Here is a 16,234-nt window from a genome sequence, read left to right on the forward strand (position 1 = left end):
AAACCTGCATCTTATTAAAATGTCAACTGCTACAGGTAACAATGAAAAAATATTCAGATGAAGCAAATTGTTTTGCACAACAATACACGTCTCTGGACCCCAAGTCGTTGACGCCAAAAATATAATCTCACATACATTAGATCAGAGCATTGACATATAACCGCTTTATCTTAAAATATGAACATTAAAATTACTTTTTGAATCAGCAGCCAACCGGTTTAGTTACATGTTAATAACATGTTATGTAAGAATGTCATGTATGAAACTGATCCAAAATTTATCGGAGAATTAGACATGGTACTTTCACCGGCGACTTTCTTGCTCGCACATGAGCCGAGACACGAAATACTGGTCCGACTTGTTCTTTTGACCTCTTGTCATGACGAGATGGTATTGTTCACGAACGCCTTTGTGTTACCTGTCATTCTGTTTACGCTTTTCTGAGCTCTTAGAAAAAAAAAACGTTGATATAAATACATATGTACATACTTCTGACGAAGTTGCGATATTTTCTTTCGTAACTATTGACAGTTTGAAAGGGATTCTTTGTAACTATACGGAAAGGAACTCGGTAATAACCCTATTTAACTCTCGTTTAATGCCTTCAGCTTATACAGCGTCATTAACAATCTCAATAACATCTAATTACTATAATTTGCGTGGTCTAGTTTGCAAGACTATAATTATGATTATCAGGTAACCATATCTATCGCACGCAAAACATCGACTAGCTAAGCTATACTGTACAGGTTATACTTGAATACACTCACACGTGAGCTTCAAACGCTTGTCTATATGTGTAGGAGTTTCGAACATGGCGTCTAACCGTCAATAATCGGTCCAAGGCACGATCGAGTTAAACACACCAACAAAAAACGCGAGACCGGTTTCTTCTCGGTCGCCATCTAATGGCTTCGGGGCGTTCCGTCTCATGAATATTCATTTAATTACACTTACATTTATATGAGATTCGGGCATGACACACAACCGGAGAATAATCATTAGGTACCAAACGTGTTCCTTTTCTGTTTTATTTATAACGTTGATCAATAAAATGTAAATGGTTTGAATTCTTGTTACAAAAGGAGCTCGAATGCTACCTAATACATACTTATCAATGTTTGTCAAGCTATTAAAGCACCTACGTAACTAAATTTGAATAACAATATACAGAATTGCTATTTTTAAATTCAACGCAAAACAACACATCAGAATATTCTAATAAAGTAAATATGACAAGCAGTAAGGTCTCCGCCAATGAAAGGTTAAAGCTTGTTACAGTGATTTTGAGACGTTAAATTGTAAAGTTGAAAATTTTAACTTTAACGCATTTAAATCCTAGTTTAACCTTGTGATTAAAGTATTAGTTACTCGACTTCTTAATTGAGTAACGTGACCTGAAAAGGTGCGGTAGGGTACGTGGGGTAAAGAAAACAAAACGGGCGGCAAGGGGGGCACTAGCACCTCGTGTGTGGCGCGCCGGTGGCGGCGCCGGGTACTACGGGGAACAGTGTTGTTTCAACCGCCTTCCAAGTAAATACTTCCAAACACCGTTCCAGAAACCAAACATCCAGTCGAAACTCAATATGCGCACAAACACAACTTCAGGCAGATACGAATAAAATAAATAACAATTAGCCCCGCACCGTTGCAGAGCAAGTTTACATTAATGTTTTAGCATAACTCACACAGACGCACGCATACAGAATTATGTAGAACTATCTATCGAAATTGACGTGACCCCGTTACTCGGATGCCGAATTGAATTTTAGATTCGTTGAATGATAATAACAAATGTATTTGTCGTTCGCTCTGACCTCTGGATTTTTTTAACTTACCCGAGTGAAGTATAAGTGGTCCATGCATATGCAGATTAGGGTTGAACAAACAAAGATACGGTTTCATATGTAAAAATATGGATGGCGATCTCGGCTTTCAACACAAACAATTTTTAACGCTAAGCCATACCTAAAGCCCTGCACAAACGAGTCGGTTAAGGAAAACGATTATGACATTAACGATGAGCCAAGCGACCTTATCTCAAAAGTAATTTCCTGGTTCTCCGAGTTCATAACTGTAGAATCGAACATCATTATTAAAATTCCAAATATTTAACGGCTCACATTTATTTTCATTAACTGTAAGACCCAAATTAATGTTATCAGATTCGGCTCTAAATTAAAACTTTCCCGTCAGGACCGTGAATTATTGATTACTTTAATAATTATGCACCCCTCAAGTGTGTTATCAGCTTTATACAAGTCCATGAAGTCCATTACAAAACACTAGGCAAAACATTACAGTGACGACAACGTTGCGCTGGTTATTTGGTTTTAAAATCATCCTTGGAACGTAAGTAGGTACCAGCATGTCCTTTAAACACCATCTGCACATCCAGTTTGTTTGTCTTTAGTGCCTTTAATTTTTAGGACGAAGAATATAATTTACGTAATGTTACAACCTTGTATTGAAGTAGGTACTTCTTAATGGGTGAATGTAAATGTAAAAAATACCTTTCTTATTAATTTCGACGGTCTCACGTTCAGGCGAGGAACCTGTAACAAAAAATAAAAAGCTTTTAGCGCAGGCGTCGGTAAAACTTGAAAAACCTGTAGTGAAACTCTGTCGAAAAAGGAAGCCTCATCAATTTAAAGGTTATATATAATTAACTGAATATTTTAGTTGCCAATAATAGGCTTCGACCGGTGGAACCAGTCACGACGACGACGCAAAGGTGCAAGACAAACAGGCTCTACTCTACTTAGGCTGACATGATTTATAAAATTATGTTGTTACTTAGCCACGACCACGAGTTGCCACGATAAATGGTGGGTAAATATATTCTATGAGCAATTTCAAATGTAAACACCTGCACGACATTTTGATTAATGACTAAAATTGTTATTTATTCGGAAGTTACAGCATTAGGCAAAATTACTTATGTTACATGTTTACATTTGCATGCTGGGTTTGGTTCAATAATTTGTTACTGAACTAAAACCACTGAACTATGTAAATATTAGTCTATATCTGTCTTTTATGTGATCTATCTGTATTGCTTTCAGTAACAATTATGTCACTAGCTTTACAGTACATATGGTGCTACTTTATCTCACTTGTATCGTAATAAACTATAAAAAAAGGCCTTCAAGGTTTGTACATGTTGACAAGATCTTCGTGACACCATCATGTTCAACTAAAGTGTCATGCTATATGGAACTTGCTAACTATGTAAACAAACCGCCATATTGAAAGTGTCAAAAAATATGAATTTACTGGTGACTTTTGTTTACATAGTTAGCAAGTTCCATAGAATGACACTTTAAGCATTTGTATTTTTCAGCGTTTTAAATTCAATGACACGTTTGAGTTTCTACAGGCAGCGAATGGGCGGATGTGGCTGCGCCTGGACAGGACAGGTAAATGGTGAGGACAGTCAGTAGTCAGAGCCCGCATGGACCGCCTTCCAGTGCAGCTGGCGGGTCACTCACCCCCTCACTGGAAGCTTAGTAAACGTTGCACTTCTTTATGTACGAAGTCGTCAGACTATTAATGGAGTAGCGACGACTTAGGACACAAGTTTTTATACTTAACTTTAAAAAGGTAAAACCCTGTTATAATTTCAAATTGAATAACCATCGATTAATAACCGTTGATGTTATCGTTTGTGAGCCTTGAAAATTTATGGCGATGACTACGTTCATTAATTGGATACTTGGCTTGTTAAAACAATTTATCTACTGAAAACTGGTTGCATGAATGTACAAGAGTAGGTACCTATATACGCCTTATACGTAGTACGTACCTATGTTTTTTCTTAGAATGTAATCGTTTTTATTGGTTTCTGTAATGCTATTTGGAAAATATAAAAATAGCAAATTACTGTTTCTGGTGGTGGTTATAGAAGAAACTAAGGATAACATTAATAATTTTCTAATATTTCATGCCAGCGTTTTGTAATCTCCCGAAGATTGCAGCAAATGAGTCGGAAAGGGTCATATTTTGCCTGTCTACCCGGCTCAAGCATCTTGTTTTTGTGTTAAATCCCATTCATCCTTTATTAGCTAAAATCCTTATAATTTAAAGGTACAATAATAATTTCTAATTATTGGTCTGTAGCCGATTATTCAAACATTCAAGCTATGTGAAATTGTAGAGTTGGAAATACGTAATTAATTAATTGAAAACCCTGCTTACAAATGTGTCTATATCTGAACAGCTGTGTATATTGCGCGCATGACTGTGGCATTTATGCCAACCTGTTTATAAGTTATGCAATTCAAGTGGAAACATATAAGTATGTAGTAAGTGGTATGCGGCCGGCAAGCGGGCATTTAGCGTAATTGACTGTCAATTGTAGTGAAATAGTATTTATAGGCCAGTTTGTTAACAGATCTGCCTACAAGCATGATGTTTTATAATATAGAAGTTGGTGTTTATCATGATACAATTTATAGATGTCATTATAAAGGAACATTAAGTAATCTATATATATAAACGTGAAAGACCTGACTGACTGACTTAAATCAACGCACAGCCCAAACCGCTGGGACTAGAAAGTCCAAATTTGGCAAGTAGGTTCCTTATAAGGTCTAGGGGTCCACTAAGAAAGGATTTTTCAAAATTCATCCCCTAAAGGGGTGAAATGGGGGTTCAAAGTTTGTATCGGGAAAATATACTAATCCACGGGTACGAAGTCGCGGGCAACAGCTAGTTACACATATTTTAACAGTACTAATGAACACAAAGATATTTCAATATCTATTTTAGGCAAATAAATACAGTGCAATGTACAAGAACTGATATTACAAATTGCAAAAAGGAAAATAATAAAATGAACACCTAGTTTAGACTATAAGACCGAGTAAAAAGTAATAAACTAAAGCTGTCTGTCTAAACCAGTTAGTCAGAGGAGAGTTGCACCTGGCCCGATAGTCATCCAGTTAATCCAGAGCGGACAGGTGGCAGGAGACGGATTAATTTAATTCATCATAACTACCAGGTGTCATTCGTTATCATTGGCGAGACAAATTGTGAATGATTGCGTGATTAGAACAAAGGGAGTGGGCTGATGGTTGAACCGATACCAACAGGGCCAATAAACGAAACTGAACTGTAATTAACGACTGGTTTTTGGGATTCATAAAATATATTGCTATCAAAAAGTATCAAAGCGAAATGAAATTGAATATTTTGTGTGTGCGGCGATGTAAAAAGAAATTTATTAGTAGACAAAACCTTTTAAATATTCTGTAAGGTAACTCTCCTGAAGCTAAATTTGTACCTATATTTCAGTTGGTATATGCATTCCCCTTTTATAAAATAAATAAAATTGCTAGCAACTTTAAAATAATAAATATTACTGGTACAAATCCGAGCACGTAATTTCGTTATCTATCAATATCATGAAAATGCCAAAATGGCTGGTTATTATTTGACGTTGGTGATAGACATGAATGATGTAGTGTAATTATATAATTAATTTGCAATGACTTTTTTGGTGTAGAGTGAGACAACAATACAGATCAATGAGATTCTACTTAAAAGTGTTCCTCAAAGTAACATAACTCTAAACATTAAAGTAGAACATTGGTATTAACTCTAACCTCCATATAATAAATTCCATACTGGAAGGACGCTAGGGACCAGCGTTAATGATGATCAAACACGGCCGTGCAATAATACTATGTAACAATACTGTACAAGTAAGTACATAAAGTTATGTATCGCTCACAATGTGCGACAGTCATGAACCGCTGCAATATCCAACTCGACAATATACAGTTTTTATTTAAAACCAAACGCGTTAAACTGGAGCACATTTTAAAGACCAAAAGTGGGTTTTTTTTCTCGTTTAAAATCATTTAGCTAAAGCGGTCTAATGGCCGATAACCAGTATGCCCGCGTCCGTTGAGAGAGCAAAAAACAGCCGTTTCTCCTTTTAAGGGACCGCGTGAGCCTTTCTTGATCGGCATGCGGCCGGACCAGTCCGGACGGGTCCAACGTGAGAAATGGGAGCTGGGGCCGGACCACTTTAACCATCAACATACGGAATTACCATTCGTCTCATTCTTTCGATCCTTCTACGAATGGATCAGGAGAGAGACAGGACGATGTTTCAGTCGGGAGTAGAACCCGGGACCAATGTCTGATATATAGGTACTTACATGCCGTGTAACAACCTCAAGCTTCGTCCAACTGAATTCGGAACGACATGATAAGAAAGCGAACAATTTCACATCAATAAATGTCGCCATTCCATTTATGACTTCGACCAAAATTGTGTTATTATGAATGTATTTCACCACTGATAAAACGTTAAAAGGGAGTGGTTATTGCATTTATCGTCTAACGAGATACTAATCTTGTAATTGAATATGATATCGCCGATAACATCGATTCCTATAACAATTCATCACTGATCCAGGCAAATGGAGTGTACTTATGTAGGTATATCGAACATGATAATTGATAAGCGACCGCAAAGACAAGGGGTGTCAAAAGCGAAACATTGTCCGCATAGAGTAATTTATCTCCATCGATCACACAGCCAACGTTATCAGAGTCTTTCTCGGCTTTCTAATTGTGAGATAAATCGTGCAGGAACGGGTTTGGTTCGAGCGAGAGCATTAGCTGGGACCGGTCCACGGTATCTCGCTCGATGCTTGACCGGACGAGCCTATTGAAATTACGTGTACCTACAATTAAACACGATACTCGCTTCGAATTGGTCTGCAGTCGTTACTCGGATTACGAGCGTTAATTTAATCTGGTGTGTTGCTGTAGCGTCCGAGTATTGTTCTTGAATTAGCGCTTTAAATAGAACAGCTCTTGTTACACGATCCAAGTTGATCCTTAGTGACTCAGCTGTAGGCAACTTATTATATAAATATCATCATTACTATACAGGATTAAGGATAGTAGGTATAAAATAAACGATGTTGAATTATAGTTGCTCAAGAAAACTCAGCGATTTCTTAAAGAATCATTGCTTGTTGAATCTCATCATCAGCACCCGCGCAAACTCTCTCAGCACTCTTGTGTTATGATAAATTAAGGCCGGTAATGTGAGCGCCCGCACTTGGCAAACGTGTTGTAAACCAAATAAATAATAACCAGAAGCAGTCTGCGCTTGATACCGGCGGCTAAAAATAGTTTTGTTTTCATAAACCCGATATGAGAGTTTACGCTAGTCCCGGGAATGAGGTCAGACCAGTCGGTTGCGATGCGCGCGGTGTCGAAATGTGCGGCCACCGACTACCGAGTTTACAGACACTAATCAACAATGCAGCACCGCCGCGTTAATTATACAAACACTTCAAAGCAACATTAAATTTAGATGCGTCGCATGCATGTTTTACGACTGGATTAGAGTTTTTTCGAGTTGCGTTAACATTTAATGGGTCTGCTATTATTGGAACTCTATTTCGAGGCTGATGTTCGGTGCCAACTGCATTTTTAGCGGCGAATGTCTTTTCGGATATTTCGCGGAAACGATTAAGAGATTTACGAAGTTATTTGGAACGCATAAACATTGCTCTTTTCTGTAATTATTTTAGTCTCACAACAAAACTTTAAAATTCAGGTCGGATTCTACTAAATATATGTACTAGTTAGTTTTTGTACATATATTTCCCCGTATTCATAATTAGTCAACAAATGTATTTCCTTATGATGTGGTTACTTCATTATATAGGTAATATATTAATAAAACGTAGGTAATTAATTTTAGCCTATTTTACATTCTGGCCGTAGGCGGAAAGAGAAAGATTACACTTGGCACGTCTTCAAAAATGCACTCCGGTATTTGGAGAGTTCCGTCCATGTTGTACATTTAATTATTTATAGAAGTAACATCGAACGTCTCATGTAAATAAATCATTGATTTTTGAAACGACAACTTAACGTACATACATACATACATAGGTAATATATGAAGGAACTGTAGAACGTAGAACATACAGTCGACGTATGAGAAAATAACGGACAGGATAAATGACGGATATACATTTCCTTCCTCTTTTATCAATTAAATAGGACCCTTAAAATATGAATTGTAAACAAAATGACCTCTAACCGCAATTTCCTGTTATCATCAACGCCTCGGTAATTAATTAAGCGTATTGCAGTTAGATATAAATCATGTTTAATTGTTTATTAATCAGAAATCACGACTAACCTTCAATGCCAAACTCAAACGTTCTCGTGCTTGCTTGAAAAGAGTCCGAAGTACAGTTATTTTAACAATTATTAGAGTCTTTGTAGCCAACAATTTAATTTGACCTAAAACCGGTATTACATCTTCCGCGTTGCCCAAACCTTGGGTTTCACGGTTAACGACTAGAAGGAAATGCGACCTAATTAGCTTTATAAACACTTTTTGCGACTACATACTTACTTGAAAAAACAAGTTGATACTTAAATCGATTGTGTGTAAAAACATGCAAAACGATAACGCGGGCAGAATAAAAACTACGTAAACGAGGTCATTTTGCTTTGTGAATAGTGATGAATCCATTTAGATCATGAAGCCGTCTACTCGGGTCAAACAGTTTTTATTGTTGGTTATAGCTGTAAATACCTAGGTTACAAATGTAATATCCGTTATAACATTAAAATAAGAGCAGGCACTATTGCAACATAGTCATAAATGCCTGCAAAAAATAGATAATTTCTTAGTAAATACATAACAAAGTTTCCTCATAATGGACAAATGGGCGTTTTTTTTTGTTGTCCCCTACACTTTTTTTTCAAATTTGGGATTTTTTATGTTATTTCTAATCAGAATCACAAGCTCTGTCTATCCTAATAGGAGAAAAAAAGTGTCCCAAAATTTCCATACATTTTTCGATCTTTCCATTCCGCGACCGCTATACAAAGTCTATGAAAAATGGTGACGTAATGGAAATAAAAACCTTAGGAAACTTTTTTCTCCTATTAGGATAGAAAGAGCTCGTGATTCTGAGTAGATATAACAGAAAAAATCCCAAATTTGAAAAAAAAGTGTAGGGGACAACAAAAAAAAAACGCCCAAATACGGTAGCGGGTAGACGGTAGAATCGGGTACCTATGCAAAAATGTCGTTGCGACCTACTTTCAGATTAAACATTCAGTACTATTTTATAAAAAACCTTCCAATGAACGTATACCAATTCGAAGGATAAGTAATAAATTAACAACTGCTTGCTAATAAATGGTAGAGTTAAATATGGAAACTACGAAAAGTCTGAAAGCGGAAATGGGGCATTAAATATTGATTAACCGGCGCGGACGGTCGCGTTTCTTGGAAGTAAATCATCATTAGTTTATTTGTGGCCGCCCCACTGACTCACCGCTAGACAAACCTGGGTTCGCTCCACTTGCTAACGCTTCACTTGCTATTTATTAACCCCAGTTAAAGCGTCTACTATTAAACGCGACTTTCCATTCCGTTTATCGTTTAACATTCTGCGGTTGTACTTTACGTCATAGCACAATTTCAAGCCAAAGCAGGTTTAGAACCATAGGTACTTATCCAAATACGAGTATGTTGTTATTCAAAATACCTAATGTTTAAACGATATTAGTCTAGAAGTCGTTAAATCGTTATCTGTCATTTCAATTAAGTTTTTATTAGCGTCACGACGGAAAACAAATATTAAAACAGCACAAACGACAGCATTCAAGTTTCAATGCCACAGACAAATTGACTAAGATTGACAAAAAACGGAATATCTTTTACCACCAAAGGTTCTTTATTGTCAGTTATTGCTTACTTACATATGTGCTCAAAAAACTGATCACGTGTACCATACATATGCTCGATACTGCCAGACAGGCACATACATAATGTATTTCTGTTTATGTCTAAGATATTTTTGTCAGGCATTCGTTTCGGTTCGAGATATATGTAGTTAGGTAGGTATTTACGCAATAACATTGTCTTTTGATGTTTTTTCATAAATATGTATTAAGTTGTTATTTATGAAGTCGTTTAACACTAATAACCTATAAGGTATGGTAGATAAATTATAGGTATAGGTAACATATACATGTATTGTAAATAAATGATCAAATATAAAATGGAATCGGATCAAGGACTCAGCGTAGAGGGCATCTCATTCACATTTATTAAATTACGCCGTTGGCGACTGGATAAATCTTCGCTATTGACGTCATTGAGGTGCATAAGATATACAATATAATGACTTCAATGCTGTAGACAGCAAAGGAAAATGTAATACCTACCCTAAGTATTTACCTACGTTTTATTGTTATGTTAATTTTTATGTCGGTAAAGCAATCCAAAGCTTTCATTAAATCATATACAGTAGTTCCTGGCCAAAAACTTAAGCTGAAGGTGGTCGCAATCGCAACAAAGGTCAATAGAATTGAATTCAATGTTCTCCAAGTTCCCATGGCCGTCGGAAACAATAACAGAGCAGCACTTAAAACCGAGAACAATCGTTCGAGTGGAAACAAGGCAACGATATAAATCAAGCTAAGCATTGCGTGCAGCGGCCGGCCATAGATCCTCACGTTCATGCGCGCCGAGCTGCGCTGCCTTCCCGCCGCTTATAATTACCGAGTACTTTCGCCAACCAACGGCCCGACGCCATCTTGCTATTTATATTTGCAAAATGGCCGACAGCGCGCTCCACGTGTTCCTCTTTCTTTTGTTGTTTAAAGAACCAAAGTTAGTGAATTGCGGTCTAACATTATTTTGAGGTTGGATGTGATTTTAATGAGTTTATTGTTTCGTGACACTGTAGTTATACCTATCTAGGTACTACTGCTGATTTATTTACTATAGAACCAGTAATATGTAATAAACTACATACCTATATTCAGATTTAGAGTTGAGCAAGGTCCAACAAGAAATTTACATTGAATAGGGTGCTGACTGTCACGAGTTGACAGGGCAGTCGGAAAGGGCACCTTGACCAGTAGAGGAATGATTTACCAAACAAGGCTTGACTTAGTATAAAATTATAGATATTCACGATTCAAGTCTAGCAACAATATTAAATATGTAGCTAGGTAGGTACCTACTTAAATTATAGAAACGAAAATCTTCTTTTGCCTGGCTCCTCCCCATTTACTATAAAATATAGAAACGAAAATAATAAACAAAAACCAAATTATGCTAAACCAGTTAATACCTACAATGCCTCAAGGGCCGATTTTAGATTTAAGTTATGTAGTTACTAACTTAGTTTAGTAGTACTCCTGTATACATATATATTTTATGTAAATAAATGATATTTATTTTAAACCAGTTCATAAATAAATAATGTTATGTTGTATACAACAATTAAATTAGTATAATAATTGCGACTTCACGTAACCGGATACGCATTTGCACATAATCTTCGCGATATTCAATGCTAATTTAAAAGGAAACTTATGTTATATAACGTGTGGTTGCACAATAAAAGCGGTTTGCCTCAAAGCGTATAAATAACAATCCTCAAAGGCAAACAAGATTAATCCTAGTCTTAAACATGATATAACAGATACATAATTTGCGTCACTATCAGTGCAAACTTTTGATGCTAAATAAAATCGTAACAATGAGTGCGTACTGCGCACCGCGAGAACAAAAGACGTTGCTGAACTTGAAAAATCAACATTACAAGGTATATACCACAAGTTGATAACGAAATTGCACAACTAAATACATCATACTTATAACAAATTGATAATGCTTATCTACGGCAACTAGGTCAAACTAAATAAACAGATATTAACAATCGTTCCATTGGAACGTAGATAACGAAACGTTGTTTTGATATAATCCTGCGTCGCTAATGGAAATAACATGAACGAATATATTGTCTCTGTGGTTTCCTGTTGAGCGATTTGCGATTCGATACAGGTGACCAAATCTGTACATAATTTCCATGCAGATCTTGCAATGCAAAGGTGCCTACCCGTTTAGTATTCAGCGGGGTCTGCGGCCATTGGTGAGTGATCGGCGCAGACCACTGCCTCCTGAATATGTATGAGCGAGCACTTGAACACCAGACACGCAACACTTTAGCCGTGACACACATCCTCACAACAGATTCAACTAATTCTTCTCAATTAACTTCTCGCGTGATGCTCGCGCCATCGCCATTACGGACGAAATGCTTAGTACTTTTATATTAGTTCTGTTTTAGCATCGATCATGATTGGTGTTTAAATAGCTAGCTTAATAAATCGTCGGCTGCGTGATTATGATTATGTTAATGCTATTCGCAAGTTAAAAGGATCAAGGGTTTCATAACGTATCTGTATCTATCTATCTATATAGTGAGATGCTATATAATATTTAGTCTTGGTAGAGCTGTACGTAAATTCGGTAGGGTTCAGTGAATAATTTTATGGATATGAGCTGAATGCAATGTAATCATCTTTCCTGGATGAATTATTACAAACGCTATTAGTTTTTGATCGGTCGTGTAACCTCCACGTCGTGTAACACAATAGGCTATGCTGCGGTAAAGACGTGTTTGTTCCTAACCTAACCATTATATCGCGTCGTTATGTCAATTGTAGACCTTTTTTGTAATTTCCGCTCACTATTGTCCTCTAACATTGATTGCCGTGGCGGAGGCAATGGCCTCATTTCAAGAAGCAGTTTAACGTCTCATAAAATCCGACATGTTATCGTAACTAATGCCTATACATATATGATTAGGTGTGGAATTCGCCGCGTGAACGGACAGTGGCTAATTTTACACCTAGCTAAATAATATAAAAAGTAAATGATGATGTTTCGAGAATGATGCGCATGACATCATACGGCGAGGCGAGAAACAATGCGCGGAGCAACGTTAACGACTCGCGGAACAATAGCCCAGACAATAAAAATGTAAATTAAATGGCATAGATAACGATATTAGTAAGAATAACGCAATTTGCCGTAAATCCATCAATTATTCACCCGTCAATTTCGCGTATATAATGCCTTTTAAACTATCGAATTCAATCTCATCCTTAATAAAACATCATGATTAATTAATACACGTATTCATTGGTGTTAAACAGTTTATTGGTTTCTCGTGGGCATCAAATTATTTAAGATAGTTAACGATTCATTAAAACATGTGTTATCCGGTCATTGATTAGGATTGGTCGGTCATGAGCTCTACATCTGCCGGGGGCGCACTCACACGTGGCGCGTAATGGCCGCCTGCTCCGCGTATGTTAACACTAACAGCTACGCACTTACAAAAATAAATATGTACATTACATACAAACCCGACATTATACTAAGAATTTCGTAATGGTATCCGAGACTAGAATCCGAAGCGGCCGAGCACGTTTTCGTCATCAAATTGTCGCAATCGACACAAAAACCGATAATGTAATCGCATGGCGAATCACCGAGCACTATAGAAGCGCCCAATCATTTTATAGACCATAAAAATGTTCTCTTTTACACGTAAGATTGATGGGTTTGGTGGAAATGAGAATGAAGGCACGCGGAGCTGTGTGCGTACGGTAGACGTGGGAAAGCGAATGGCGGCATTGGCAGCCATCTTGAAAACGGAGTGGGCTGATGTGCTCGCTGCACGCCACGCGTCCGCCTGGCAACATGCGGCGCTAACCGGAGCGGAACAATTCGTGTACACCACGTGCTTTTTTGTTGCAGCATTCCACTCCACTCCCTCAACCGGTATTGATTGGATCGCCAACCCTTTGGCCTTGGACGACGAAATGTTTCAATTTGCAAGAAATAATTAGACGCGTACCTATCCAATTTTAAATAACTGAATATACATATGTAGTTAGAAACTAATATACCTACATCAACATTACAACAAAAATTGTTTGATAAAATAAGAGATAGAAAGCTAAATGAACGTATCAGAGCATAAAATAACGAAGATCTTAACAAGTTTACGAGCTCTGCAAAATGACATGAAACATTCGGAGCAATAAAAACGCCATTTATGTACCTATCCTATCGCCCACATAAGGACATTTCGAGTAATGTCTGTGATGTAAGTTATCACCTTATAAATAGTGCGACGCGACCTCCTACATGAGATCTAGAATGCCAAGTTTCTATTGTAGACTTCCTCCATAAATTATGAGATGACTGTCGTTCCCTGCTACATTAATAAAATGGGTAATAGAGGCAAAGAAAATGTCGGAAAGACACGACACGTCCTATATTACATTTTACTGCAGTAAATTGCATTCTGTCAGTTAAGGATATAAAATACTGGAATAGGTATGCGGGGTGAGATTCAACAGAAGTGATGCAAGTAAAAATGATCAAGGGATTCAAGGGTTTCATAACGTATCTGTATCTATCTATATAGTGAGATACTATATAATATTTAGTCTTGGTAGAGCTGTAAATTCGGTAGGGTTCAGTGAATAATTTAATAGATATGGTAATTATCATACAGAGCTCTATTACTTAGGTATGTAGGTACTTAATATTGGAAGATACCACTTGTAATTGGATAGAACAAAACAAGCTAGTTTCAATATTGACAGCGTCAGTCATTAAGAATTACCTACCTTTAAAATAGTGATCAAATTACCACAGTTTCGAGTCAATGATTCAGCAATAGGCGACTGGTTATGGTTAGTTGATTTGTGTATGGTTGTATTTACGACTGCAGCCGTTTCCTCGGCGACCCATCGCGTGAGTCACATTAGTGTTACAGCTGTTTCGTTGTTATTAGTGTTATTACGTGGCGCGACGTTGTCAGCTCGGCACACTTTTTCTACGCCACCTTACTTTTTGTATTCTTTTGTTACGAGTCTACCTGCTCTCATCTGTTCACGATAACAATCGTTCACATTGTTACCGATATAGATCCTTCCTTATGTTCAACTACATTATTCTTCTAAATTTTCCTTATTATTATTTGTGTGAACGTTAGAGATTATATCTTTGACCTTGATGTCGGGTTTGAGCCGTTTGATTGTTCTAAGAAAAGTTGTTTTTCCGCCGTCTACCTATTATTTACGTTTAGTTTTTGTTATTTGATTTCATTTAAGAGAGCGCTGGTGGCCTAGCGGTAAGTGCGTGCGACTTTCAATCCGACCCGAAGGTCGCGGGTTCAAACCCAAGCTCATACCAATGAGTTTTTCGGAACTTATGTACTTATATTGATATTTACCATGGGCTTTTCGCTGAAGGAAAACATCGTGAGGAAACCGGACTAATCCCGATAAGGCCTAGTTTACCCTATGGGTTGGAAGACTTGGAAGGTCAGATGGCAGTCGCTTTTGTAAAAACTAATAATAGTACCTACGCCAATTCTTGGAAATAATTGTTAAGCGGACCCCAGGCTCCCATGAGCCGTGGCAAAAATGTCGGGATAACGCGAGGAAGAAGATTTGACTGAAGTAATTTAACGGACTCTATAAATAATTGAGTAGATAAACATACTTTTGTCATTATCACTCATGACAACATCGGTAGGAATGTAGTGATTATTGCGAATGATAAACAATTGAGGTACACTGTGTATTATAGGTAGGTACGATAAAAAAGTTCCTTTTTAAATCGTAATCAACACGAAATGTTGCCATCTCGAAGTAAAAAGGAGAGTTCCGTTACGGGCCCTTCAGGCAACGTAAACAGCTCCTTGGTCATACATTATGCAAAGAGTTTTTATCTCGACCGCGTCCGCTCCCGGCCGTGTTTAGCCTTGCATGCAAATGTGGTTAATGAGTTCAGGATAGCACAAAAGGGCGACCGTTAAACGTAAATCTCGACTGTTCTAAATTCAAACGGGCCCTCGGATATACATCCAACTTACCAAGCCCATTTGTGTAAGTGTAGATAAAATCAAGGCAATTAAATTACATAACATTAAAAAGCGAAAAAAAGATAATTAGCTCCCAAACGCACCTGCTACTGTCATGTAACTCGTTTTAAACTACAAAAAATACTTGAAAAGAAAAATGTTAGCAAAAAAATTAACGGCAACCGAATCTAGAAGAGTGCAGAGTTAGCAAAGCACGGCCGTTAGAGAGGGACGGTTGTGCACGCCATCTTGCCTGCATCGAGTATTTAGTCACGCGCAGTAAAGCAGGGTTTCTATTTTTTGCGCGCTCGTCTGACCTCGTTGGTTTATCGTTATCACACGGCTCTAATAATGGATTTCACTCGACGAGGAATGCGCGCCGGTTTGACAAGCGGGTGTAATAACAAGATAACCTTCGCCCGCAGTTCATTAAATTTATTTGCATACGTACGAGCACAGTGAGCCCTGACGTCACCTCTTCACCATCCTGG

At 37.5% G+C, this 16,234-nt stretch overlaps 1 protein-coding gene across 3 annotated transcripts in view; it reads right to left on the reverse strand.

Moving 5' to 3' along the window:
- The window catches only part of LOC134651302 (lysine-specific demethylase 3A-A-like), a 233,200-nt gene that overhangs the window by 52,929 nt on the left and 164,037 nt on the right, over positions 1–16,234 (reverse strand). For all 3 annotated transcript variants that reach the window (XM_063506342.1, XM_063506341.1, XM_063506343.1), the window contains one exon: positions 2,514–2,555. In XM_063506342.1, the coding sequence (XP_063362412.1) occupies positions 2,514–2,555 (42 nt within the window). The remainder of the gene's footprint in view (positions 1–2,513; positions 2,556–16,234) is intronic.

The sequence above is a fragment of the Cydia amplana genome, chromosome 10, assembly GCF_948474715.1.
Source record: "Cydia amplana chromosome 10, ilCydAmpl1.1, whole genome shotgun sequence".
NCBI lineage: Eukaryota > Metazoa > Arthropoda > Insecta > Lepidoptera > Tortricidae > Cydia > Cydia amplana.